Raw genomic sequence first — 26,213 nt, 5'->3', positions numbered from 1 at the left:
ATACATAACTGCAGGGGACTCCATGTGCCACCATACAGCTTGCTGCATATGACTGTAAGGCTGGGTCATCTTAGACATTGTGGCTTCAAGGTAGTAAGCGTTTTATTTTACATATACCTGTCCAGACAGATATAAGTTCACACTATGGGTGCATCTCGTGCCTATATAGCAGAGATGGGGAAACTTTCGTCCTTTTAGCTTTCGCAAAACTTCAATTCCCATCATGCCTGGACAGCCAAAGGCTGTCCAGGCATGATGGGAATTGTAGTTTTGCAACATCTGGAGGGCCAAAGGTTCCCCATTCCTCCTATACAGATCACAGAAGGGTATATGAACATATATTAGCAGTACATGTGGACTACGTTTAAAACAAACACTGTAGGCATAGTCCCCATTCCGACACGTCCGAGGTCACAAAATATTAGCATTATGGGGGAGATTTATCAAACATGGTGTAAAGTAGAATTGCCTCAATTGCCCCTAGCAACCAATCAGATTCCACCTTTCATTTTCCAAAGAATTTGTGAGGAATGTAAAGTGGAATCTGATTGGTTGCTAGGGGCAACTAAGCCAGTTCCACTTTACACCAGTTTGATAAATCTCCCCCATATGTCCTAAAAAATGTTATCCTTAGTTTGGTTGTATAAAAGCATTTTTGCTATCCCCCAAATACCTTATTTAGTTGAGTTTTTTCACACTATTGCCCTTCACTATCTGTAGATCTCTCCTAGCTCAGACAAATGATTAAAGTAAGCGTTAAGTCATGCCATTGCCTTAATGTATCACGTCACAGGCAACCAAGCCGCGGTCGCTCTTAAACTAAAGACACAGTGACCTAGAACTTAGACGCTTTCAGCCTCTTATTACTAGAACCTGTTTACGTGAGCTTGTCGCTCTAAATCCAGGATGCTCCAGACACTGAGAAGCTTCTATATTACACAGACAAGCAGTTCTTGACCCAGACAAATCCTTTCCTGTCATCTAATGTTCTTTGGCAATGACCTTCTTCGTGACACAAAACTGTTTTGGAGAGACGCCTCACACTCTTATCCGTAAACCAACCTAGTATACTGTGTATATACACAGGAGCGGTATAAAAAAAAAATAAAAAATAAAAAAAAAAATATTACAACACTGACCACACTGTGAAACATGTTACCAAATGAGTAAAAAAACAAAAACAAAACCATAAAAAAGCATATAAAATTTGTAAAAATTTGTTAAATAATGGAGGTACATTAAAAGCAGGCAAATGGAAAGAGTTTTTTTTGTTTTTTTTTAACTAACCTTAGACATATAATTTTTTTAACCCCAGATAACCCCTTTAGCCGAGGACATGCATTCTTGGCACAACCAGTTATTAGTCATGTATTTTAAAAAAAGACTGCATTTTATGTCTAGGTTCACACTACGTAAAAATGACGGCCTTCTTACATAACAATGGCCGTCATTGTGTATATAACATGTTTTTGAAATATTGAAAATTATTTGCTGAACGACGGCTGTTATTCTGAAAGACAGACGTCATTTTTACCTAGTGTGACCCGAACTTTCATGTGTAAACTATACAGTAAGCACCAAAGGGATATTACAATCTCTCAAAGTGGTAGTTAATCACTAGGATATGCCATGATGTAGCCATGGCGGGCCAGATATAATCCAAACTCTGAATTGCGCGGCGGGTCAAAAATAATGGCACCACGGGCCAGAGTTTGACATGACTGTTCTAGAAGCACGTGGCTCTGTAATATGCAACTAACAGCACTTTAGTGTACACTACAGTGATGAAATACAGGCTCCCTGCACACAGTGCACTGCATCACTGTACAATTTGGGAAGGGTACTGCATGGCTGAACCAAACTATAATTATACATAAATAAATTCAGAAATAATCTTTATATTTCGGTTACGTCACAAGGCCAATTCCAATCTTTGCCTTTGACTATTTTGGGCAGGGCTGTATACCAAAAGTGTAATTTAATATTGCGTAGAGAAGGTGATGAACACATCTTTTCTTATACCCATTCTATAATATAGGTAACATTAATACTGCTCGTTCTGCAGCCACAAGGCCATAACTTGACCTTTTTTATTGTTATCATAAATTTCCCAAAAATTTTTCTCTAAATAATTTTGTGCAACTAAAAAGCCCCCAACCTACTTTGCGAAGATCTCCATGAAGAAGGTACTTAGGCATGTTGCTCGGACAACACTGAGCGGGCCCCAGGTATCCATGGAGTTAATGTTGAAAGCCTAGCGCTGGCCACATAACATGCGCTTTATGTAATTGCTGATGAAAGTAGATAAAATAAGGGCGAGCAAATAAACGTGGAGTTTGAGATGCCTATAAAAAAATGAGAAATATTTGCACAAAGTAAACAGCTTTTATTCTGCCACAGTCCGTCCTGCCAAGATTAACAAGGCTCAACCTCCGACTGTGCTCTGTCTGGGCTTTCAATGTCACAATCGATTCTTCATTGGTTCCTTGCGTTCCTACCTGTTCAATACTGCAACACTAATGTGATTCTACAGCAGAGCTGCCCAACCTGTGGCTCTACAGCTGTTGAAAAACTACAAGTTGGCTGTCCCGGCATGATGGGAGTTGTAGTTCTGCAACAGCTGGAAAGTCACAGGTTGGTTAGCTCTGCTCTACAGGCAGGAGTGCAGCTGAAGATGTGGCGTTCAATAAAAACATGGCCTAAAAAGTTATTAAATAGTATTTAACAAAAAATAGGTTTTGTGTAAACGCCAATATTTCTAAGGTTATATTCACACAGTGTATCTTTCCTTTTGGGAAAATATGCAGCAGAAATTTCAAGGTCAGCCTTGTATTTCTATCATGTATTTTATCTTTATTGGATCATGTAGTTTTGGGTGCAGTTTAGTCCCAATAAGACCAATCTACATCCTGAATTTTTGAGGCATTTTCAGCCAAATTAAGCGACATGAAATAAGCACCTAAAAATACATGCTGCAGTTTACAATGTATTCCTATGCAGAGCCCATTGTAGGTCAACCTGTCCTCCAAAAATGTGACAAGGCTTTAGATGAAAATTTTATGTGTGTATATTGGTTTTTTTTTTATCTTTTTTTTCTAGTGTATATACAGCTTTTATTATATTTTCCTGGATCCTTATGTTATAGCTCAACAAGCAGCTTGTAGAGAGAAATGTGGAGTCCTTGTGGCTTCATAGTACGGCACCATAGGCACGCAGGGTGCTGCCATATGGTATCTCTTTATAGTCTCATACTGTGAAAAGTTAATAGCAATAACACATGCACACACATATATACTGATGAAATAGATATATAGATATATTAGCTGACAGACTGATACAGATTATGAAAGGAAACTTTATTATGCGGATGAGTGTAAAGGGCCTAATACCTCATCTATTTTTTTGTAATAACTAATCTAAGTCCACAACATAGCTCAAAATTTCTAACATTATTTTTGTTAAATGAGTAGGAGGCTACATTAAAAGAATTGGAGGTAGTAAAGCTATATAGGTGCACTGGGCGTATATAAAGATGAGACCAATAGCCGCATATACATAATCCAGTGGAACAATATTAATGGCTACAAAATCTTTTACATAGCAGTAACAGACAAGTGCTCCATCACCGGCCCTCAGTTTAGATTCCAGCAGACTATAGTAACAGGCTTTGTAACCGTCATTTCCCTGTAGACTATAAGGGTTTTCTGAACTTGCTCTTAAAATCTGATAATTACAATTGAGAATGCAGAAGCATACAAAATACAGAAGAAATGGCAGAAAAAGCAATGCTCCCTACAGATTCACAGGGACTCCTAAGAGCATAGGGGCCCAAAGAGCAACATAGGAAACGTTCCTTAGCTTGTTGCTATTAACCGATTTATCAGTAAACTATATTGCAGTATTGAAAAAGGGGTCCAAGACACAAAGCACAATTCGCCTTCATCATGGTGTATAGTTGCTTGCCAAGGGGACATGGCTTGATTGAGAGACATGATTTCTCTAGAAAGGGATGTGTGTGACTTTACACCCAAAACTTCGCCAGAAATGTACAGTAACAGGGCATTAGGAAGCACTGTACAGTACAATGCCCTTCTAGGTGACCAACCCCCAATCCACCAATAATACTGTACAGTAGAAGAAGAGTTAGCAGTTCAGTTGGGGTGATCAAAATAGTAGAGTGTAGTTTCAGGTAACAACCCTTCATTGGACAGGGATGCCATGGAGTCAGACAAGGACTTAGTAGCGTGTTATATTTTGGAGTAAATTAATCCAGTTAATAGTTGGTCTAAACTTAGCATAGACAGCCTAAAAGACATGAAAGCTTTATCCAAGAGCCTGAGCCACTGTAAAAAGTCTGGTGCATTTTTAGTCTGTCTAGTCTAAGGTTGCATGGTCTAAGAATGAGTAAATCCGGTATTAGTAAATCTGGGCCATTGTCCTAAAGACTATAAGCTCAGTTTCTCACTGCTGTGGTATTTTTCCCCATTGGGTAATAAGATGGAGGTGGTGAACAACTGGACCTTTTATTCCTATGAGTGAATAGGGCCTGGTAGTTTGGTTTGATAGACAGCTAGAGACACCACCTCAGTGCCATAGCTCAGTGATGACAGCTCACTCAGAATAAATGTGTTCAGGAGAAAGAATGCATCATAACATTTGACGTCAGCTGACATTTACAGTACACCGCACTGGGTTTCCGGATACACCTCTCCTATTTGCAAATACTCAACCTGTTTATACAGGATCTGTTTTCAAAGTGGAAATGCTTAATGCACTTTTTGTTATGTCATTGTGAAAGGTTCAGATGAGGTGAAGGATTAGAAGAACAGATTTCCTAATCATGATGTCACAAAACTATTAAAGAATTTTCTCTGCTAGAACTTTCCCAGCCTGTGCGAATAATTCCCTGATTCCCGGAGAATGAGGCAGCACTGCATCACTATTAACTGTGTGTGGCTTGGTATAGGAAAGGACAATGCATGGCTGGCTCTATCAGAAGTGTTGTGGATTTTTCTACACAAGCAATGCGGCTCCTAAGCAAAATTGGCACCTGGATTTTTGTCTGAATTTTTTTATATACATGGATTTGCTGCTATGGACTTACCAGCAGATGTTTCCATCCTGTGTGGCCAGACCCAAAGTGTATCCATGATGTATTACAGAAGAATTTTGTTTTACCCAAAGATATCGAAACCTTTGGACCTCGAGCTTTTGCAAAATGACAATTCCCATGATGAGGATTGTAATTTTGTAACCATTGCAGTGCTGAAGATTTCCCATCTCTGATGTAGACCAATGGTTTTCAACAACACAACTGCGGTGGCCTCAAGTATGGCACCCTATTCCATCAAAGGGCACTATGTCACATCTGCCAGAGCTGGGTCAAAGTATATGCACAAGACACGTATATACCTTTTTTTCATATTTGCCCAAGACAAAAAAAAAAAAAATCTGTTTTTGTTTTTGATTAACAGATGATAAGCTAAAGCTTATAATATAATATATAATATAGTTTCGTTTTAAGCCTAGGGGTAGAGCATAAGGCACATAAGGACCCTAGGCCGGTAGTAAGACATTCTACAGCCCTGACTGATTTTATACTCAAACATCAATTTATTTATTTATTTTTTTTAAAGTGGAAAGCCCCTTTAAAATTCTTTGCACCAATTATAGTTTAAATTGAAGACAACAACAAGCGTACCCAACACTTACACAGAAGGTGAACTATCCAAACCTACTAAACACTGCTCAGATTTTCGTCAAATAACAGCCTCCATTTGCAAGATTATTGCAAAATAACTAGCATTTCGAGCCGGTCAGGAAAATAAAAAGAAAAGCACAGTAATATTACCCTACATTGTGAATCCTCTCTGGGAATAGCCAACCGCCCTCTTGTTATCTTTGGTCTCATTTCAACACGCATACAGCAAATTACTAGGGACAGATTCCACTGCTGAGCTCATTCTTCCTCAGGGGAAAAATTCAGCATGTTGTGCTTTTAACAGTAACTCCTCAGACACCTGAATTTATTACACAGTGATCCACATAGGGGACAAAACAGAGAATCGGTAATTGTTTAACAGCTACACAATGAGCACTGTTAACATATAATACTTCGAATGAACTGGACTGATTGGTAACAAATATGGGCATTAACATGAGTATAATGGCTGTCTCCATAAATCATACCTGCAGGGTTTAGAATTTTTGTGTATTGAATATTTTAATGCACTCTATCCAGTTTACTTAGTTCTCTACAACTAAGATAGCTCACGCTGCCCAAAATGTGGTTATAGAGAAATATGACCACAAGTTAGGAACTGGACCATAATTTAGTGGTCGGAAAAATAATTTCTGCATCCCAGTTCCACAGGTTCAAAAATTTATAGGACCTGTTTGCAAAAATGTGGCTAATGTGTGATCCTATATATTATTTTTATTTTTTTTGAAAAAAAAAGTCTCTTATGCGGGCAACATAATGGTTGCAATTATTACCATGGGAAAAAGAAGTCCCAATCTTAGCAAAATTTTTATCCTCAATTTGAGATTAGGTGCAGCGGGCCAATTTAATATCAAGACGGGATGGGCTATGGCAAAACCAGATGTTTTATGCACCATGAACTGAGCAAAAAAGAAATGGCAGATTTTTTACAACACAAATGGCCCAAATTATGTCCCCTGTCTTAGGCTGGGTTCACACTACGTTTTTGCAATCAGTCTTTTTTCATCCATTTTTGCAAAAAAACGGATGCACACAATTCCATTTGTTTTTCCATCGTTTTTTTTTTCAAAAATGGATGAAAAAAAACCTCTCATTTTTGCAAAACATGGATGGAAAAACGAATGAAAAAAACGCAGCAGTTTTTTTTTTAAACATACATGAAAACGTAGCATTATGTAGCTGTTAACGTAGAATGAAACTACATGCAAACTATTTACCTATTGAATTCGATGCAATTCAGACAGAAAAAAGCATTTTTTTGGGATGTTTCTCGAGGTGTAGACATCTCATGGAAGTAATTTACCAGGACCATCTCCCAGATTGACATCATCAAGTCCCCGCACTTACCCTGCTACTACCTACTTGATTTGGTAGAAACTGCCTGCTCAGCCAATCACTGACTGAAGTTGTCTCCCGCCTCCATCAGTGATTGGCTAAAGGGTCATTTGTTTTTATTTTATTGTGCAAAACTGTAAAAACATTAGGACTTAATGAAGAAAAGTAAATACAGTAACAGACCAATTTTAATCAGGATATATTCCAATCCATCTGTATTCTGTAATGAAAGAGCTCTATGGTCCAAAACTCTTGAGCAGAGCTTAATGTATATAAAATCATTCAGCGTTTCCTGTACGCGTGGAAACTTTCTCAATAATACATACAGAGAAGGCGCCATTGTAGCCCTAAAATAATGTATCTATTTATGCTAAACAGCGCTGACACGGCCTCTAATAGACTGAATGCTGGTTTTGATTATTTGCTACAATTTGAAAGCCAAGTGGAATCTCTCTTTCTACAACATGACATTTAGTGTTACATTCCAGCATGCTCTCCCCCCAGACTAAAAAAAAAACACACCATGCGCTGCAATATAGGACAGGGGTTTTAAGGCCTCGCTTCACCCTCTGCCTAATTTCCATAACTTCACATAATCCACTAGGAATGTAGAAAAAAAAAAGCAAAAAAAAAAACTTTGCTTGCTCCAGGCCAAACTGGCAATGATGTTTTCTTACTTCATTGTGAATGTACTAAGAACATAAAAACACTGAACACACTGGTACAAAACTCAGCACTTCACCAGTAGATAAGCACACACAGGGAATGACAAGCCCGGTAATTATAGGGCTGAATATGAACATTCAAGGTTTTAAAATTAATTTAAAAGATTATTAAAGTGGATGTCTATAGAAAATCCAGGTTCGTAAGGTCCCTGAAATGCTTAGCTTTATTCAGTAAACAAATAAAAAAAAGTGTTCAATTTCACTGCAGGAAAAATGAAGAATTACACTGTTCAAATTTAAATCAAAGTGCTATCCGCATAACATGCTGTAGAAGTGAGTTGGTTATTGCTTATTGTGGCCATAGTGAACTCTTTTAATAAATATTTATTTTAATATTCAATATTTTCATTTGAACATAGTTTTTGTATGTCCAGAACGATGTAAAATTCTAGATTATTAGACAATCCTAGCACAGCATCTGAGGAGTGTCCTGTATGTAATCCTACAGTACGGAGATATTCCCAAAAGGAAGGCAATACTGTGTAATAAGCCAAAGAATGGTATAAACAATAGCCCTAAGGATTTCACATATTCCGAAGTGAGCATCAGGTTCTCAAAATAGATCAATTCTTGTAACAAGCAGAAGGAAACCACACATAATTATATCTATCCTTTATTGCAACTGCTAGTAAAAAAAAAAAAATACAACCAATCCATATCAAATCGTAAGTCACTACACCATGAGAAGGTATGGATAACATAGACTAGTACATGAAAAGATATTTACAATATCATGTAGCTTACCTATTGTACAGTCCACATGTTGCATAAAACTAATAATACTTAATGTGTAATATATGACCATATACATGTGATATGTACCCAGAATATTGTGGCTACTGAAATATAAACATAGGCATCAATCATATAATAGAAATATGCCATCATTTAAAGCTCCTTTAAGCTCTCACAACAATATATATATATATATATATATATATATATATATATATATATATATATATATATATATATATATATACATATACACACACACACACACACACACGGGGGTCCAAAAGTAGGTGGACAGTATGTCTAATAGGATTATGAAGGGGGAGATTTATCAAACATGGTGTACAGTGAAACTGTCTCAGTTGCCCCTAGCAACCAACCAGATTCCACCTTTCATTTTCCAAAGAGTCTGTGTGGAATAAAAAGTGGAATCTGATTAGTTGCTAGGGGCAACTCTATTACACATACTGTCCACCTACTTTTGGACCACCCTGTATATATTATATACATTCATATTCCAGTAGGGGCAACATATACTTTAGAATTTTACATTATTATTATTGACTAGCACAGTAGCATGTACTTTGCCATTAGACCATGGGGCCAATAAAAATCAGAAAGCACAATGAGAATCTGCAATGTTAAGATAAAACATAAAAGAGGTATTAAACACCTCAGGTTTCTTCCGTCCGCTATGTAAAGGAGGTATCGGATGAACTGATATTATCGGCTGTAAAACAATGGAACACAAACGTGAAGAGGTGCAAAAAGAAATTCCATGACTCAGTGGTTATTTTTAAAGTGAATAATGTTCTTTTCAGAATTTTTTCCTTTTTTCGCAGCAAAGACTTTTCCAGTAGTACTTGTTACTGTGGGTATAAATAGCTCCAGAAATGGGAAGTATTAACCACTTCACGTTTGGACTTCCAGTTTTATATTTATAGGCCGCTAGGCTAGGGACCAGGGGGACTAGAATAGCTCAGAATGAGAACAACAATATTCCATTAATCCGTCAACATATTGAATATGCTGGATTACTGGATGATCATGCTAAAGTAGATGAAACCACTTGTATAGTTTACAAGAAATTTTACATTTGGTCCTTTAAGTTATTTTTAATTTTTTTTGGGCTTGAAAAATGCAGTCTTGTGCCAAATTACCAGACCTTTCAAATTATTTAAATGTCAGATTCAAAGAATTTTACTGAGCGACATTAAGGAAACTCATAAAAGATATAAATGCATAATTTATTTTTCTGACAGGGCGGTCTCTTACTGTGATGGACAGATGAAGATCCTGTCTAATAACCGCTGCTATATCATTGCACACAGGAGTCCTCTCTGTTCTGTCAGAACAGACATGATTTAATCTGTGTATTTAACACGCTTTCAATCACGGGAGGATTACGTCTCATCAAGTGACGTCTGTCAAGTGACAAAGGAATTAAAAATGAAAATGAACAGATAACATTAGAGGAACTGCTGCCTACTGACAGGTCTGCGGGCCGAAGGAGAGGAACTCAACCTGAAGATTATTAGGGACAACAAAATATTTACTTCCAGCCCCTCCGTGATGATGGCCTATACATGGGAAATCACTGTTTACGTGGTGGAGTCCAATACAGTATAAAAGGATTATGGGGCAGGACCTGTGGTTGGTTAACCCTTAGAGGACCCGGCCAATTTAAATTTTTGCATTTTCGTTTTTTCCTCCTTGTGTTTAAAAGGCCATAGCAGTTGCATTTTTTCACCTAGAAACCCACATGACCCCTTATTTTTTGCGCCACTAATTGTACTTTGCAATGACAGGCTGAATTTTTGCATAAAGTACATTGCGAAACCAGAAAAAAATTCAAAGTGTGGTGAAATTGAAAAAAAAGAAAACGCATTTCTTTTATTTGGGGGGTTTGTGTTTTTACGCCATTCGCCCTGGGGTAAAACTGACTTGTCATATATGTTCCTCAAGTCGTTACGATTAAAATGATATATAACATGTCTGATGGCCTGTAAAAAATTCAAACCATTGTTAACAAATATATGTCACTTAAAATCGCTCCATTCCCAGGCTTATAGCACTTTTATCCTTTGGTCTATGGGGCTGTGTGAGGTGTCAATTTTTGCACCATGATGTGTTCTTTCTATCGGTACCTTGATTGCGCATATGCGACTTTTTGATCGCTTTTTTTATTACAATTTTTCTGGATTGGATGCGACCAAAAATGCGCAATTTTGCACGTTGGGATTTTTTTGCGCTTACGCCATTTACCATGCGAGATCAGGAATGTAATTAATTAATAGTTCGGGCGATTACGGACGCGGTGATAGCAAACATGTTTATTTATTTATTTTTATTTATAACATAGGAAAAGGGGGGTGATTCTGACTTATTAGGGGAGGGGGCTTTTTACTTATAACATCACTTTTATTTTTACTTTTACACATATACTAGAAGCCCCCCCTGGGGGACTTCTAGTATATACACTTTGATCTCTCATTAAGATCTTTGCTGTATAGTTATACAGCAAAGATCAATGAGATCGGCACTCGTTTGCTTTTGGCTGCTGCAGCCGAGTCGGGGACGGTGCCATCTTGGAGAGGTCCCCGGCTGGCATCAGGTACAGGGATCGCTCCTCCGGGACGTTGTCTCACCCACTAGACACCAGGGAAGTGCTGCAGCCGGTAATCAGAGGCAGATGTCATCTTTGACAGCTGCCTCCGATTACCTGATTAGCGGGCACGGCGATCACACCATGCCCGCTAATAGCCGCGATCCCGGGCTACATGCGGCACCCGGGATCGCGGCGGTTAAGAGCGCGGCCCCGCTCTGAATGGGGGGAGGCGGCCCTGGACGTACGGGTACGTCCAGGGTCGCCTAAGGGTTAAATAAAATAAATATATATTTTTTAGATTTGTTGCCAGATTCCAACAATGTTTAGTTTTGTTGCTATGCCCCATTGTTCACGAGACACAGGGATTTCACTGTAGTCAGGTGGGTGGGAACTTTATGACTAAATAAACAACCTGGTGTTACCAATTGGGGGCGTATCAGCTCTGATTGGATGCTGCCAGATTAGGGACATGCCGCCATTTGGTAATACCCAGTTGGTTACTGAATCATACATTTCTAGTAAGAATAAGAGAGGGAAAACACATCATAAAGCTATATAACTAGGTATGCATAGTTGTTATTTCATGGGCATTGTATGTATTTGTGTTGAGGACATTCCCAAGTACAACTCCAGTGTTAATCAAATGAGGGATGTGGGATTCCTATTCTTGTGATTGCTGGGGGGGGGGTTTCTAGAGATCAGACACTTACCACCTTAATGGTGTATCAAGCATAAAGGGAGACCCCTTTAAGTCCCAGAACCCCCCATAACTACAGATCCAAGAATAAAATGGCCCACTGTGTGCAGAGCTCAGTTATTGGACTCCTGTCCATAGTTTTGCCCACTCCTTTTATACAATGAGTATTTTCTAATATGATTTTACAAACTGGCATTGCACATTTCTCTACATTAAAACAAAGCTGTCTTAGAACAATGGTGTCCTTGTTGTCCATAGCAACCATAGTTTAGCTTACCTTTTCGGCCTTGCATACCTCAAGTACTACACAGCAGACAATACACAAAGGGCCATCAATACAATGTCATTTTGGAATTAGTCTCGTTTTGTAAAGTTTGTTGGATTTGTGCCAGTGCATAGCGATGGTGGACAGACATGACACTTGTGCAAGAACTATACATTGCTCCTAAACAATTTATCGAGACTGAGAACAGAGAGCAGCAATGACAAGGAAAACAGGGAAATATATGCATCATCTGCTGTGCTCTACATTATACGTATCAAACAGGATATTGATGTTGAGTCCGACATGCCCATTAATGTTGTGTAACATCAATGGGCATAAAATTTTGTTCTGTTTTCTGGTATTGTAATAAGTGTGGATGACCTCTGCACAGGTCACAGAGCATGCCCTGAAAACTCTCCCATTGCAGTTAAAGGGGAACAATCAGCAGGTGAGACGCATCTAATGCAATCTGGTGGGCACAGGGCTCTGAGGATGAAGGTATGTCTGTTACCTTTATCCTCTGCACCATTCCTGCGCTGCTTCCTTCTGGTAAGCCATTAGGAGCATTGGGGGCTACCACCCCCGAGCCCAGCCCCCAGAGGATTTCAGAATAATCAGCATGGGAACAGCGTTGAGGAGGAAGGAAGGTAACAGACATACTTTCGTCCTCAGCACCCTGTGTCTACTAGGGAGCTTTCAGCTGGTTAGATTTGTCTAACCTGCTGATAGTTCCCCTTTAATAGTATCAGCGCCAGACCATTTTGTCTTAATCCACAGCCATTTCTAATGGCTATAAAGAAGAACTAATATGGATGCCGTAATAACAATGTACTTCAAATTAAGTTAGGTCACAACCAAACAAAGGAACAGGAAAAAAGGAACAATTTTAAATAACTGACTAATGTATACATATAAAATAAAATTAAAATAATAATAATAATAATAATAATAATAATAATAATAATAATAATAATCTAGGTGATACATTCACTTTAATGGCCAAGCACTCCGGTAACCAAGAAATGCTGCTTGCTTCTCCTGTCCGTGCTTTTTATTCACTAGGAACATGATGTTCCACCATGATTAGGATAAAGTAGTAGTATAAAAGGTGATAAGAGGATTCCGCTATTGCTCCTCAATGGTAAAACACTGCAAATCAACACAAATTCACATCTTTCCAGATGAATTCTATTTACTGTAATCTTGAGTCTTTCACATTCTGCCACTGACTATAACCCATGGTGGTTACTGGAAGCTGGAACTATCCTTTCACAAGTCTTTTCGATAGGGGTATTTTCCCGTACATAAACCTTTATTTTGCAGAACCTAAAAGCATGGTCTACTGTGATTATGAGTCTCGCAAAATCAATGTATACATTTGGGAAATGGACAGAATGTAGTTACTAGTAGTCTATTTTCAGCCTATCAAACTGAATGACCGCACTGCCCGGCATACATCATGCTTAAATGGTAACTTGACGAATACCACAGATCACGGTGTGAACATGAGACTTACCGACTGTCTAAGAACCCAACACACATCATTCCTGATGCTCAAAAAAGAAGAATTTTAGGCAGATCGGAAAATTCTATCAGCTGCTAATTAAAGGTAATTTAATCGCAAATCAAAATCGCTAATTATAAAAACGGCGAGGTTATTAAATAAATTCTGGGCCTATGAAGTGTTCCTAATTCCATGCAGCTCTACCCCGCTCCCATACAGGTGATTTCAGGATATTGTGCACGCCGCTCTCAACCCTTATTGATTAAAAATATAGGTTTCCTTTTTTCAATTAAGGAAAGAGGAGGAAAAAAGGTAATGACAGCTACCATGCATGACATAAATGAGGGGTTGTTCACAAAAAATAAATCTTTTAAATCAACTGGTGCCAGTAAGTGCCAGCGATTTGTAATTTACTTCTATTTAAAAAATACTTCAAGTACTTATCAGCGGCTGTATGTCCTGCAGGAATTTATGTATTCTTTCCAGCCTGACAGTGACAGGAACTGCCCAGAGCAGTATAAAATCCCCATAGAAAACCTCTCCTGCTCTCTAGACTTGAAAGAATACACCACTTCTTGCAGGACATACAACAGCTAATAAGTAATGGAAGACTTGAGATTTTTAATAGAAGTAAATTAAAAGTCTCTGGCATCAGTTAATTTGAAAGAACATTTTTGGGGGGTGAACAATCTTAACTTATCATGTGTTCTACGAACATTCTGTCATCTATTGGGAGAACCAGTTTGCTAAGGTCTCTGTTTCTGTGTCTTTCCTTTAGATTTCTGTACATCAAGTACCACTTACTAATGAGCCAAACAGGTTTTCGATATCCTAAAGCAGACACAACCACCTGTCAAGATGCTAGAGCTCCAGATGACTAGGCAACAGCACGTAGTTGGGACTAAGCTTAAAGATAGCAATTGTCGGATCAGTTTACACAATGCAATCTTTGCTGTATGGATACACGTGGGTCTTGCTCACGTATGGCACATGGCATGAACAATGCAGCTATTGCTGTAGACATATGTACATATAATGCCTGCACTTCACTAAGGGACTTTTTTGCTAAGAGAATGATGGTCAAAGGTAAATGCGGAGAACTTCAAGTTCAATTATCAATTATCAATTGAGAAAGGAGCAGAATGACTTATGGTTTTACCAATAAATAAGGGCACCAATAATAATCAGACATTTTTGTGGCATTGCTGTTTAATACACAAGACTATTTGTGTTAATAATTAAAAAATTTCCTAAGACTATGTTCACACATCGTAAAATATGGCCATATTTCCAATGCAAGGCCATGTTCACACGACGTAAGTTTTGAATTAATCATGGCCACGGTTGCCGATTTGCAACAATGGACGCGATTAATTCAAAACTCATGTGCAGTGTAGTTAGAGGGAATACTGGCCGGAGTTTATACACATAGTATACACTTAGGCCGGGATCCCTAGCGGCCGCACTTATAACTGACATGTCAGTTTAGTGCGCCCGCTATTCATTAAATAGCGGCTGCACAAGCCTGACAAGTCACAAAATGAAGCGTGCGGCTCCGCCTGCATGCCCCATTGTTGGCTATGGTGAATTGGGATGCGAGCGCACATAATTCAGCACAAAGGAAGATAATCTGGCCGGTACTGCAGTACCGGCCGGGATGATCTTCACAAACACCGGCTGGGTCACAGAACAGCTGGTGTGTTACGCAGTGGGAACATGGCCTAATAACTCGCTACATTAAAGTCAATGGGAAATTGTCTGACAGTGCACACACTATTGAATAACTGCTGTTGCCAACTACAACCATTCAAATAATGAACATGCTCATTATTTATCAACAGTTTTTGCAAAATACAGCCTTTTCTTCTTTTTTTTTTACATCTGTTCGCACAGCCTACATGTCAACAGAAGTACAGACCTCCTCTACTATTATTCTACATTTACTCAACGGCATGAGCTGTACATTTATGGAGGATGTGTGCAAAGAATACAGAACAGGCTTAGGAGCAGAGATGGTTCCATATGCAGCAGATGCTGGCAATATTACACGGCTCTTTCAGTCAGCAAGTCATTTAAGTTTAGAAAATGTTTTAAATAATTTTTCAAATATATAGTTTTTAAATAAATATATAAAATAAGCAAATATTTTTTAAAAATCATAACACTTCTTTGTTTCCATTTATCATGTAAAAAATGTAAGAATTAATCAAGAATTTAATTAAATTAATCAATCATGCGAAAAAAATTATTCCCCCCCCCAAAAAAAATACAATTATATATATTTGTTTTAAATTGTACATGTCCTAAAACATTACCAATAAAATTACAGTTCATCTGTAAAAAAAAAAAAAAGTTAAGAATGTCAGTATATGACAGTAAAAAACTACTTTTATTAAAGTAGTAAAATATTAAATTTTAAAAATTGTAAATTTGGCATTGCTGTAATCGTACCTACGCATGTAATGAAGAGGTTTTTAACTTGGTGGAATTGTTTTTTTTACTTTCTAAACCACAAATAAATGATTAGGCTATGTTCACACTTCTTTTTTTGGCCCGACAAAACGGCCGTAAAAAATGATCATAATTATTGTTTACAGACGTAATTATAAAAAAACAAAAAAAAAAAAACAAACCATGGTCATAATTACCACAAAAACTAAAAAAAAAAGTTTTGTTAACATAGCCTTAAACATTTCCCTGTGTGTTATTTGGTAAAATTAAAGAGGGACTCCCATAAAATACAGGAAGGCAGGGGGGACATGAACCTTATAAAGTATACTGAGCCATCCCTGTGACTTTCGTGTCTTTGGAACAGACACCAGTGGTCTTCTTTGGCCGGCTTCTCCATACATCATGGCCCTGAGCCCTGCTAATGGATTGCCTGCTCAGCCACTGTGTCATGCCCCAGTCATTGATTGGTCGAGCAGGCAATCCATCTGCGGGATATGTGATGTTCCAGCACCAGGAGCTGCAGGAGTCTAGCAAAGATAGGTAAGTATATTTTATTATGTTACTGCACCCCCAGCCTTCCTGTATTTTTTTTTATTTTATAAGACTTCTCCTTTAATGGTGCCATTAAAAACACAACCCCTCCTGCAAAACAGCAGCCCTTACGGCTCTTTAACGGCGGGGAAAAAAAATGGCTGTCCAATGCCCAAGGTCTATGCACTAGCCAGGTAAAATAAATCAAGCCTGTATGACGTATAGGAGTATATCTTTTATTTACTAGCCACTGATACAATTACTATCACTTGTGTCTGCCTGTTGCTGGGTTTCGCACTGTTCTTAACACACAACAAAAAAGCAGGCGGTGACCCTATCACAATCCACTGTCAGCAATGACTAAATTAAACTTGATCTATTGATGTACTTTGCATGAATTTTCCATCTAACCACAAGGAAGTGCAGCACCTCTAGCAATCTTCAGTCTGGACAGCCATCATATGAAAATTACAAGCAACCCAATTTCAAGTGACATTAGTGCATGGTTGGGGGGGGGGGGGGGGGGGGACAGCATATGTCTTGGGTACAAATAAAAGAATATTTTATTCCAGAAACAGCGCAAGTAGTAGCACAATGTATGACTATTATATTACTAGTATATGGTGTTTTCATTACTTTTTCCCTCTGCAGGCTTCATCTCTAATTTTCTGTTGACTTTGGGCTACTGGATGGAGATAGTCTCTATACACACCTTAAGGCTGGGTTCACACTACGTATATTTCAGTCAGTATATGTATATTTCAGTCAGTATATGTATATTTCAGTCAGTATTGCAACCAAAACGAGGAGTGGATTAAAAACACATAAAGGATCTGTTCACACAATGGTGAAATTGAGTGGATGGCCGCCATTTAATGGCAAATATGTGCTGTTATTTTAGAACAACGGCTGTTATATTGAAATAATGGCCGTTATTTACTGTTATATGGCGGCCATCCACTCAATTTCACCATTGTGTGAACAGATCCTTTCTGTGTTTTTAATCCACAGGTTTTGGTTGCAATACTGACTGAAATATACGTAGTGTGAATGCAGCCTAAAGGCGGTTTCCAGGCAAAATGCATTGATGACCTATCCTCATGATAGGTTATCAATAGCAGATGGGTGGGGTGCTTATTAGTGTTAAGCGGACGTGAAGAAACTGTCCAGGTCCGGCAACTTCTCCGAACCTGAACGCTTGACATTTGGAGAAGTTGGATGCCACATCCAACGTATCCAGATGCAGCAAATCAAACAGACGTATACACAGTGAAACAGAGTCGGGAGCAAACAGCTCTGTACATTGTGTAATGGCCAAGCTGAGTTACTTCAGATCCATCCTCATTCACTTCAATGGCAGCTGTGATGCAGTAACCCAGCCGGACCACTACACAGTGTACAGAGCTGTCTCATTCCTGCTGTTTTCACTGTGCATACATATGTCAGAACTCTGGCAACCAGATGACCACAGGGGTTCCAGTTGTTGGCACTCCACCCATCTAATATTGATGAACCATGTTGAGGATAGGTCATCAAGAAACTTTGCTTGGAAAATCCCTTTAAGAAGCAGCAGCATAGAAAACATTAAAGAGCCGTACTAAAAAGTCTAAGCTGTGAATCATACCCCGGGGTCCAATACTCACAGTAAGCTTTTGGTGTAGTCTTTTAAGTCTGTTTGCCTCTGTCTCTCCCCAATCACCCCCCCCCCCCCATCTCCCTCCATAGACTTGTATGTGCAGCATGTAACATAATCCCTCAGTAAAATGGTAATCAGGTAAATACAGGAAGGAACTGAGCTGATTTTTTTTCAGAGGGAATGTAAGTTTAATCTGAAGAGCGGAAAAAAGCTTGATAAGCACTTCTCAATGACAATATATATTACAAAGTTTCCTGTACTATTCATTTATGTCAAATTTAAGCCATAGGTTCAGCTTTTCCTCCTTATATAAGGGCACTGCCCGCTCTCTGAAAGGTTATCCGTTATCTTACTGAGAACCGCCACCGTCTACCAAAGGAAGCAGAAACAAAGGAAGATCAAGATACGTTACATTGTAGCAGCAGCTGGGTGTAATGCAATCTGTCTTCCTCTTGGGCATTGCTGGAATACGTCAGAGCAATAGACAGCTATGACTGGTATGAAGATGTAGGTAGTCAGGTAGCGGAGACACTCGATTGCCCAATGTAGAAATAGCATTTAACCACTTCACTGACTTATGTCATAAGAGCAGCTGTATTATACTCCATCCCCTACTATAAGTAATAGTACATTGTTCTTTGTCTAAGCTCCATGAAGCGCACATAGAAATGTGCATACTGCCCATCCCTGATACACTACATGCTGAACACACAGATTATTGATGACACATACATACGCTATACTGCTGTATACACATAGTACAGTCTATTAAATTATATTCTGCATGTATACCTATGAGAAAAGTGGCCTCCATCCTGTTCATATAAGGCTCTACTATACTGCATCATGGATGGCTTAACTTATATGATACCGCAGATCAGATCTGGTTCATAAATCAAATCCAACATCCAAACACTATCACTATGTATACATTACAACTATGAGCCACTATTATCTGTGGAGTCATAGCGTATGTGCAATATACACCTACATAGTGAGGATGACAATACAGTGATCTATAGAAAGGTGTTAATACACTGTCGTCATTGTATTACTCATGTTGGACAATTATATTTATCAGGTATCTATATTGTAGTTGAGTGAATTATGTATCCGTTTTAAATAAGCTGTAAACTAGGTATCCAAATATATGCTTTATCAATATTTAAAAGTCTTGGCCCGACGAAGCTCCTGTTCTTACAAACCCAAATTATCGGCTTTTGAATCCCTCTGTCTTCCTGGTTCTTGCAGAAAATGGAGACAGCCAGAGTCCCACCTAGAAAACAGAGATACAGCCTATGATCTAGGCTGTATCCTTGTTTTCCAGGAGGGACTGGGGCTTTCTCCACCTTTCCTAAGGACAGGGAAGACAGCGGGATTCAAAAGTTGATGGTTCGGGTCACTCATTTCCAATCATAAGTATTGATAAAGTTTTACATTTCCATGTTGTAACATCTTGCACTCTATAGCACCACCTAGTGTTCAAAGTGTACAGTGACGTGCATGTCCACCTATTAGGTTGGTGGACGCACATGCCAAGTCACTGTCAGGTCACTGCATAGTGATTGGCTGTTAAATACTGTAGCTTTTTACTTGCTTGTCACAAACGGAAAAGAAGTTCAGCAGTAGCATGGCACTTCTGCAGGAGAAGTAAGAAAGTACCATCTTGTCTGCTGCAATAGAGGGGAGGAGACGCACTGGGGCAGATTAGCTGTACCAGAATTCTGGCATGACTTGTAACACAGACTTGTACCACATCCATTATCAGTTTTAGATACTATGGCGACTCGCACTATAAACTACACCAAACTTTGCATTGTTTAGCCATCATAATATAATTCATTCCTATGTACCATAATCAAACAAACTTGGAAATTTTATTATTATAAGATAATTGTATACAATCTCTATGTAGATAGATAGACTTTAAAGGGGTTGTCCATAATTAGAAAAAACACAGCTACTTTCTTGCAAAAACAGCGCCACCCCTGTCCTTAGGTTGTGTGTGGTATTGCAGTTGAAGTTTATTCAAGTGAATAGCACTGAGCTGCAAACCAGCACTCAAACTAAGAACTAGAGTGGCACTATTTGTAGAAGAAACTGGCCATGTTGTTCTAAGCCTGGCCCACTATTACTACACGTGCCACCTAAATAAAGATTACCTCTCGGATACTTAGTTCTGATCTAGCGATACAGAATAATCATTAAACATGTAGAAATATAATACCGGAACAGAGCAGCACAACCTTATCACAGAAGTTAAGAAGAAGCAGCAGCACAGAGTCTCTTTGTTCACATAGGAGTGATCATCCTAATGGCTCACAACTCACCGGCAATGTAGGAAATGAAAAGTGATACTAAACCAAATGGCTCGGAAACTATCTCAATGCGAGAGGCTCATGTCCTACACGTCTAGTCGGTCAAATGAACCAAACTTATAAGCTTTGTGGGAGGACATTACAAGGCATTTAATCTCCTTGTAGACTGCAGAACATTGTCATATAAAGGATGGAAACACTATAGCAGGGGTTGGGGACCTTGGCCCTCCAGCTGTAGCAAAACTACAACTCCCATCATGCCTGGACAGCCAAAGCTTTAGCTTTGGCTGTCCAGGCATGATGGGAGTTGTAGTTTTGCAACAAAGCTTTAGCTATGGCTGTCCAGGCATGATGGGAGTTGTAGTTTTGAAACAGCTGGAGAGCCAAGGTTCCCTACACCTGTACTATAGAAATTACATCCTATGTAAATTGAGGGGGAATAGGTTACCGCAATATAAATAACAGATAATATTGATTTGAACATTAAGAAGATCCTTGCACTTTCTGCCTACGTTTCTAAATGTAGCAGAGCTCACAATGTATTCTTTGTCGTTTCACATAGAAGCGCAGAAAGACCCATTGAATTACTCTTAATGCAAAATGAGTTTGTAACAGCATCTTCATCATAGGAGCCCTATCTGATAATACAGAGTAAATGGCGCAAAACTAGAACTAGAAAGTATGCAGCATGCAATAATAATAATAATAAAAAAAAAAAAAAAAGTGCATAAAACTCTCTGAGACTACGCACATGTGCAATATATTTTCTGTACACATTCCAATGTAGACATGGATATAAACCATGAATAAGGATTAAGTGAAGCACAGCAGCGGATACAGAAAGTCTTTCCAAAAAAACCTTTAAGATATATGCGCAACTAAAAAAAGAGAAACCCAACGTGACCTGAATTCAGGGTCATGTAAACTTGCGCAATGTGAAAAAAGCAACACTTCTTGTCTCCCAACAGGAAATTAATGTACAGACTGGCCTCTCGCTATGGTTCTTACTGGAAGCTAGAAGAACAACCTGCTCTGCTATCTGTACTGAACACTCTGGGGGTACAGGGGCAATGCTGCACTCATGTAACGCCATCCATCTATAAAACACTCCCCTATACAACCACCAGGCAGACTTATGTTATTGGGGTCTATGGGTGGTTAGATAAGACAACAATTCATACACAGATGATATAAGACATAGAAACTATATTATGTCTGTGGCAGGATTACAACTCCCAGCATGTTAGAGAGCTGCAAGTTGGGTAAGACATACTGGGTGTTGTAGTTCTGCCAAAACTAGAAAGCCACAGGTTGGAGATCACTGCCTTACATTAATAGAGACTAGATCAGGGGTAGGGAACCCTGGCTCTTCAGCTGTTGCAAAACTACAACTCACATCATGCATAGACAGCCAAAGCTAATAGGCTGCCCAGGCATGATGAGAGTTGTAATTTTGCAACAACTGAAGAGCCAAGGTTAGCCTCTGGACTAGATGATTACATAGATAGATAGATAGATAGATAGATAGATAGATAGATAGATAGATAGATAGATAGATAGATAGATAGATAGGTGTCATGATCAGCATTAGACATGTGAACTGGTGATAAATTATTGACTCTGGAGAAACTGGATACTGAATTATAAAAAGAAGAGACTTTACTAAAATATATATAACAATTCAATGGATAAAATGCAGCACATATGGGAGGGCCTATTGTGCTCCAATATCTGTTTTATAACAAATAACATATTTATATAATTTTTACTTTTTTTCTTGTGTGCTCTGTCAATCTAAAATAGCTAAATATACCTCAGGTATTAAAGGGGTTAAAGTGACTTACAAGTGTGAAAATAAAAATGAAAAAGAAACCATAAAATGAGGAAATAGCACATAACCACTATTCCAGAAGACAATGTGCCTATGATATATAGAGGTGTATGTTATACACTGTTTGTTAGCATACCCTCCTGGGCTGGTGGTATACAGAGATGCCCATTTAGAGGGACTTTTTCTGGTGTAGATACAATTATGAATGGAATGCTCAGCCTCAGCGTGTCACAGACACACCGTGACCTAGAAATTGGGAAATAAAGCAGAATTAAATGTGTTAGTACATCCCTGACTGTGCAACTGGGCCGGAGAGACAGACATTAGTATGATACCATGTTGTGCCAGCCAGGCCGTGGGATCAAGAAACGCTACCACCACCTGGGCACCGATGGCACCAGTATCACATTAGAGTTGGACTAAAGAAGTGAGTATTACATGGTTCTATAGGGGTGAAGATGGAAAATATTTATATCCACACATGGGTATACTCTGCTGGTTAAGGGTGGCAAGAATATTATCAATGTTTTTGGGCACTACCATGGGTGCATGTCTGGCTCATATGTTCTTCTGAGCTTACTATCAATTTCTCCCACACTCACAACATGCTGATGACATGCCAAGAGTAGATATACTGGAGTGCATGCCATGCGCCAAATTTATTATGTGTTTTAGACACTTTCTAAATGTCTTGTGGAGACGAACCATGTGCCACATTTATTACTGGCGGGCACCATTCCTTCGGCGCTAAATATTGGAGTAAAGTAAGCCAAGAGCTGGCATAAGGAATAGTGTAGAACATATCTAGTAAAATGCACTCACTACACTTATCGCACAGAGGGCTCCTGCCATAAAGTTGGCTAGTTTAATGCTAAGTTCAAGACAGTCTAGCATGAGTCTATAAGTCTATATGTGACATACATGTGTGTAACTGTGTATACCTAACCAATTAAGTGTGTGTGCATATCCAATATAAGTGCATATAAGTACCCTATATAACCGCATGTGCATGCAGATAACCAATTTACGTGCATAGGTGATACAAGTGCATGTGGGTATATGTAACCAACATAAATGCATACGCATATAAGTAACCATATAAGTGTGCATATAAGTAACCATTATAAGTGCATGTGCATATGAGCAACTGATATAAGTGCATGTGCATATAAGTAACCAATATAAGTGCATGTGCATATAAGTAACCATTATAGGTGCATGTGCATATATGTAACTAATAAGTGCAATGTGCATATAAGTAACCATTATAAGTGCATGTGCATATGAGCAACCGATATAAGTGCATGTGCATATAAGTAACCAATATAAGTGCATGTGCATATAAGTAACAATTATAACTGTGCATATAGGTAACTATTATAAGTGCATGTGCATATAAGTAACCATTATAAGTGTGCATATAGGTACTGTAACTATTATAAGTGCATGTGCGTATAAGTAACCATTATAGGTGCATGTGCATATATGTAACTAATGAGTGCAATGTGCATATAAGTAACAATTATAAGTGTGCATATGGGTAACTATTATAAGTGCATGTGCATATAGGTAACCATCATAAGTGTGTGTATAAGTAAACGATATAAGTGTGCATATAGGTAACTATTATAAGTGCATGTGCGTATAAGTAACCATTATAGATGCATGTGTGTATATGTAACTGATGAGTGCAATGTGCATATAAGTAACAATTATAAGTGTGCATATAAGTAACCATTATAAGTGTGCATATAGGTAACTATTATAAGTGCATGTGCGTATAAGTAACCATTATAGATGCATGTGTGTATATGTAACTGATGAGTGCAATGTACATATAAGTAACCATAATAAGTGTGCATATAAGTAACCATTCTAGGTCCACATGTGCATATGTAACAGATGTAATTGCAAGTGCGTATAAAAGTGATATAAGTGCATGTGTGAATATGAAACCAATAGAAGGGCATTGTGCGTACAGCGATGCAGAATATGTTGGCTCTATAGAAGTGATAAAAAATAACCACTGTTGAGGTTCGCCGCCCATTTGTAGGTAGCAAGAAGAGTAAGGAAACAGCAGCCGGATTCTCTTTTCCTACACCAAGCATATAAATACATGGCTGATCACCATATGGTTGTCAATTCGAGAAGAAAAAAATAAATAAAAGGTGAAATACACCGAACATTTAAGAAAAACAGTGACGTATCCGAAGACAAAGAGAAGACATGACTGCCACCTGTGGCTCTCAGGGCAATAAGGCACGACAGAGGTGGGTGACCATATAGTGCCCCCCTGAGATTCTGGGGTACTTGCCTCGGTTTTGGTAATGCGGTGTCTGGCCAGCTTCACCACAGCGAAATTCCCTTTCCCTAAAGTGCGTTCTATGTCATAGAATCCAACCCGGACAGGACCCCTCTGTACATGCCTCTGACAATCCGCCATGACCATGCTGGGACCCGGGCCAGAGAGGCAAATGACAAAGGGGCAAAAGACATCAACTGGCAGCGATCACACCCCCTGGATGAGGCCGGGCACCAGAAGACTCTGCAGCAGATGCCAGCCACACAGGGTGCCCATCAGTATATAGGGGGGCTCTGCAGGTAGAGGGGGGCTGCTGCTGCTGATACAAAGAAACAATTTCCAGTTAGTGATTACAATGCATTGTCCAAAAATATACAGAGAAGCCCCTGCCAATTGTCTGATGGGGGGAAGCTCAGGAGTCCAGCAGGAAAATCCCAGGGAGCATGCACAGAGACCTTGGAGGTGTCATTGTCCTGTAGTTTGCAGGATTATCCAGAATAGACCAGGTCCATTACCCATCCAGCAGCAGCAGGGTGGTATGGGGGGCAGCAGCAGCAGGGGGGTATGAGGGGCAGCAAGGGGGTATGGGGGGCAGAGCTCAGGCTGGAGCACAAGTAGTCACTCACTGAACTTGCTGCAGGCAGTGGCATGGAGGAGGAGGACAGGAGTGTACAGCAGCAGCAGGCATTGTGCATGAGGAGTTGTGTGCTGCCGGGCACAGGGTCACCACACTCGGGGAGAGGAGGAGGAGGAGGCAGCAGCTGTGCAGGAAGCCAGTGTGCGCCTCTACCAGGCTCTGCTGCTTGCACAAGGCATCATGTTCTCAGGGTTGATGTCCATTGACGTCAGAGCTGCAGGAGGTCTCCTGGGCGGGGCTTCGGGTTTTTTTTTTTTACCTTCTTCACAGTTCGCTTGCCAAATGGGTTGCCCCTAGCAACCGGAGCCAGCTCTGACGTCAAGAGCCCTTCTGCACAGGCTGTCAATCAAGAGCGGAGCGGGAGAGGGAGTGCGCGCGCGAGCAGGGAGCCGCAGCCGGCAGCAGCGCAGAGGTCACACTCAGGGGCAGGGGGGACGGCTGCGGCTGCTGCTCCTCACACCGGCACAGGCACACTATAGTATAGAAAAAGTACAATGTGGGCAAAATACACAGACGACGAGGTAGAAATATCAGCAAGTCCAACGCCACAGCGCCATCTACTGGAGGCACAACGCTACAGTCATTACACATACACCAGTCATGGAAATCACCTGTATGTATATATAGTACCAAACCTTACCATGTGCACAGTAATAAAGTGGCAGACAAACAGGGCGTGTCTCTACTACAGGAACGCCCACCGCTATCTGCCTGCTGAGGAGAGAAGCGCTGTACAGGGAGCTTCACTAAAATGGAGTCACACCATCAGCACTAGGAATTGCAGTGATCTTATATACCATGTTTTACGGTAATAGCCAGGACTAGTTAGTTCCAGGCTTCAGAATGTACCAGGAAGACCATAGGGGGACATCTACATGTAGGGTCCATTTACACAGAAAGATTATCTGCCAAAGAT

General features: G+C 39.5%; 1 protein-coding gene across 1 annotated transcript in view; it reads right to left on the bottom strand.

The window, feature by feature from the left end:
* Positions 1–25,441, bottom strand: part of SIK2 (salt inducible kinase 2) — a 124,923-nt gene extending 99,482 nt beyond the window's left edge. Inside the window, exon 1 of the mRNA XM_069946971.1 lies at positions 24,673–25,441. Within this exon, the coding sequence (XP_069803072.1) occupies positions 24,673–24,807 (135 nt within the window). The 5' untranslated portion in view covers positions 24,808–25,441. The remainder of the gene's footprint in view (positions 1–24,672) is intronic.
* Between the last annotated feature and the right edge of the window lie 772 nt (positions 25,442–26,213).

The sequence above is a fragment of the Dendropsophus ebraccatus genome, chromosome 12 (assembly GCF_027789765.1).
Source record: "Dendropsophus ebraccatus isolate aDenEbr1 chromosome 12, aDenEbr1.pat, whole genome shotgun sequence".
NCBI classification, from domain to species: domain Eukaryota; kingdom Metazoa; phylum Chordata; class Amphibia; order Anura; family Hylidae; genus Dendropsophus; species Dendropsophus ebraccatus.
This window is presented reverse-complemented; position numbering and strand designations above follow the sequence as displayed.